Here is a 1,388-nt window from a genome sequence, read left to right on the forward strand (position 1 = left end):
TCTCATTTTATCCTTATTTTATCTTATTTTATTCTTAAATGTCTCTTATCTCATTTTATCCTTATTTTATCTTATTTTATTCTTAAACTTACTGCTGTCTTATTTTTTTCTCTTCTGTAAACGGTTGCATTGCAAGAAAAGACTTTCCTGCAAAGGATTAATGAAGTGATTCTGATGAACAGGAAATTGGAGTCATCTCAGATGTTTTTCTATTCCTAAGGATAGATGAGATATTCAGCAACTCCCTCAGGAAATTGCACTAAAAAGGTGCTGTTTAAGAAGCTCGATGCTTTAGTAACCTTAAGTCTTCCAGTCTGCCATGTGGTTCAGATGGAAAGACGTGAACTAAAAAAAAATAGCTGTAGATCTGAGGTAAACCTCAACAAACCTGGAAAACTATTAATCAAGTTAATGAGACTTCATAAAGTGGGCGTCTATGAGTACAGAGTGTTAATCCCCAAACAGATGGGGACAGAGACGCTGCAGAGGCGGAGCTGCTACCTTGGTGGTTGAGTGGTTGAGCATCTCCTGCCATGTGGGGTCCTGGTTGCTCTTGTCGGCCAGCAGTCCCTGCTCTGCCACATACACCATCTCTCTGGCAGCGGTGTGCATGGACACAGCCCTCTCATACCTCAGCGCCGCCCTCTGCGTTTCCTGTTGGGCCTTTGGGGACAAACATTGCATCCAATCACAAAACATTCTGCAATAATAGAATAGACGTCATGCCATAAATGGCTGTATTTATTTTTAACACTGGAGAGGACGTTTCTGGTCAGCTGGGCAGATACCCCTATCAGAGTAAAGACCTAATATTATGAAAATAAAGTAATAAAATTACGAGAATTAAGTCATCATACCACGACCTGTTTCAGAAAGAAAGCTTGGAGCTCATAGTCCTTTGCACAATCGTTGCAAAGTTCTGATACTGATAATAATGTGATGCTCATGTCCTAAAAGACTTAATATTTCCTTATTTGTAAAACCGATCCCAAAGTATAACTTTACAAGATAATCAACATTCCTTATTTTAGGGAAAACATGCTTCTTACAAGAGTTGTCATAAAATACAACTTTATTTTCCTAATATTATGACTTTATTCTTGTAATATTGCGACTTTATAATGTAAGAACATTGTTCTCATAATGTTAAGACTTTATTCTCTTATTTAAAAAGAAGAAAAGATCTCTAGCCTGGCCCTACTATACGGAAGAGGATTAGGGCCACTGAAAAAAAAAAAGTTAACTGATTTTTTTTTATTTTATTTCAGTTTAGTATCGGAAAAAAGTCAGAATTCTGAATTTAATCTCAGAATTCTGACTTTAATCTAAGAACTCTGACTTTTTTATTGTCAGAATTCAGTCAGAATTCTAAGAAAAAAGTCAGAATT

The 1,388-nt window shown here is 36.3% G+C and overlaps 1 protein-coding gene across 1 annotated transcript in view; it reads right to left on the minus strand.

Annotated features, from left to right (window-relative positions):
- The window catches only part of LOC107103844 (SH3 domain-binding protein 5-like), a 15,210-nt gene that overhangs the window by 4,872 nt on the left and 8,950 nt on the right, over positions 1-1,388 (minus strand). The window contains exon 4 of the mRNA XM_015403681.1: positions 502-663. Coding sequence (XP_015259167.1) covers positions 502-663 — 162 coding nt within the window. The remainder of the gene's footprint in view (positions 1-501; positions 664-1,388) is intronic.

Source organism: Cyprinodon variegatus, unplaced genomic scaffold (assembly GCF_000732505.1).
Source record: "Cyprinodon variegatus isolate N-32 unplaced genomic scaffold, C_variegatus-1.0 Scaffold1541, whole genome shotgun sequence".
NCBI classification, from domain to species: domain Eukaryota; kingdom Metazoa; phylum Chordata; class Actinopteri; order Cyprinodontiformes; family Cyprinodontidae; genus Cyprinodon; species Cyprinodon variegatus.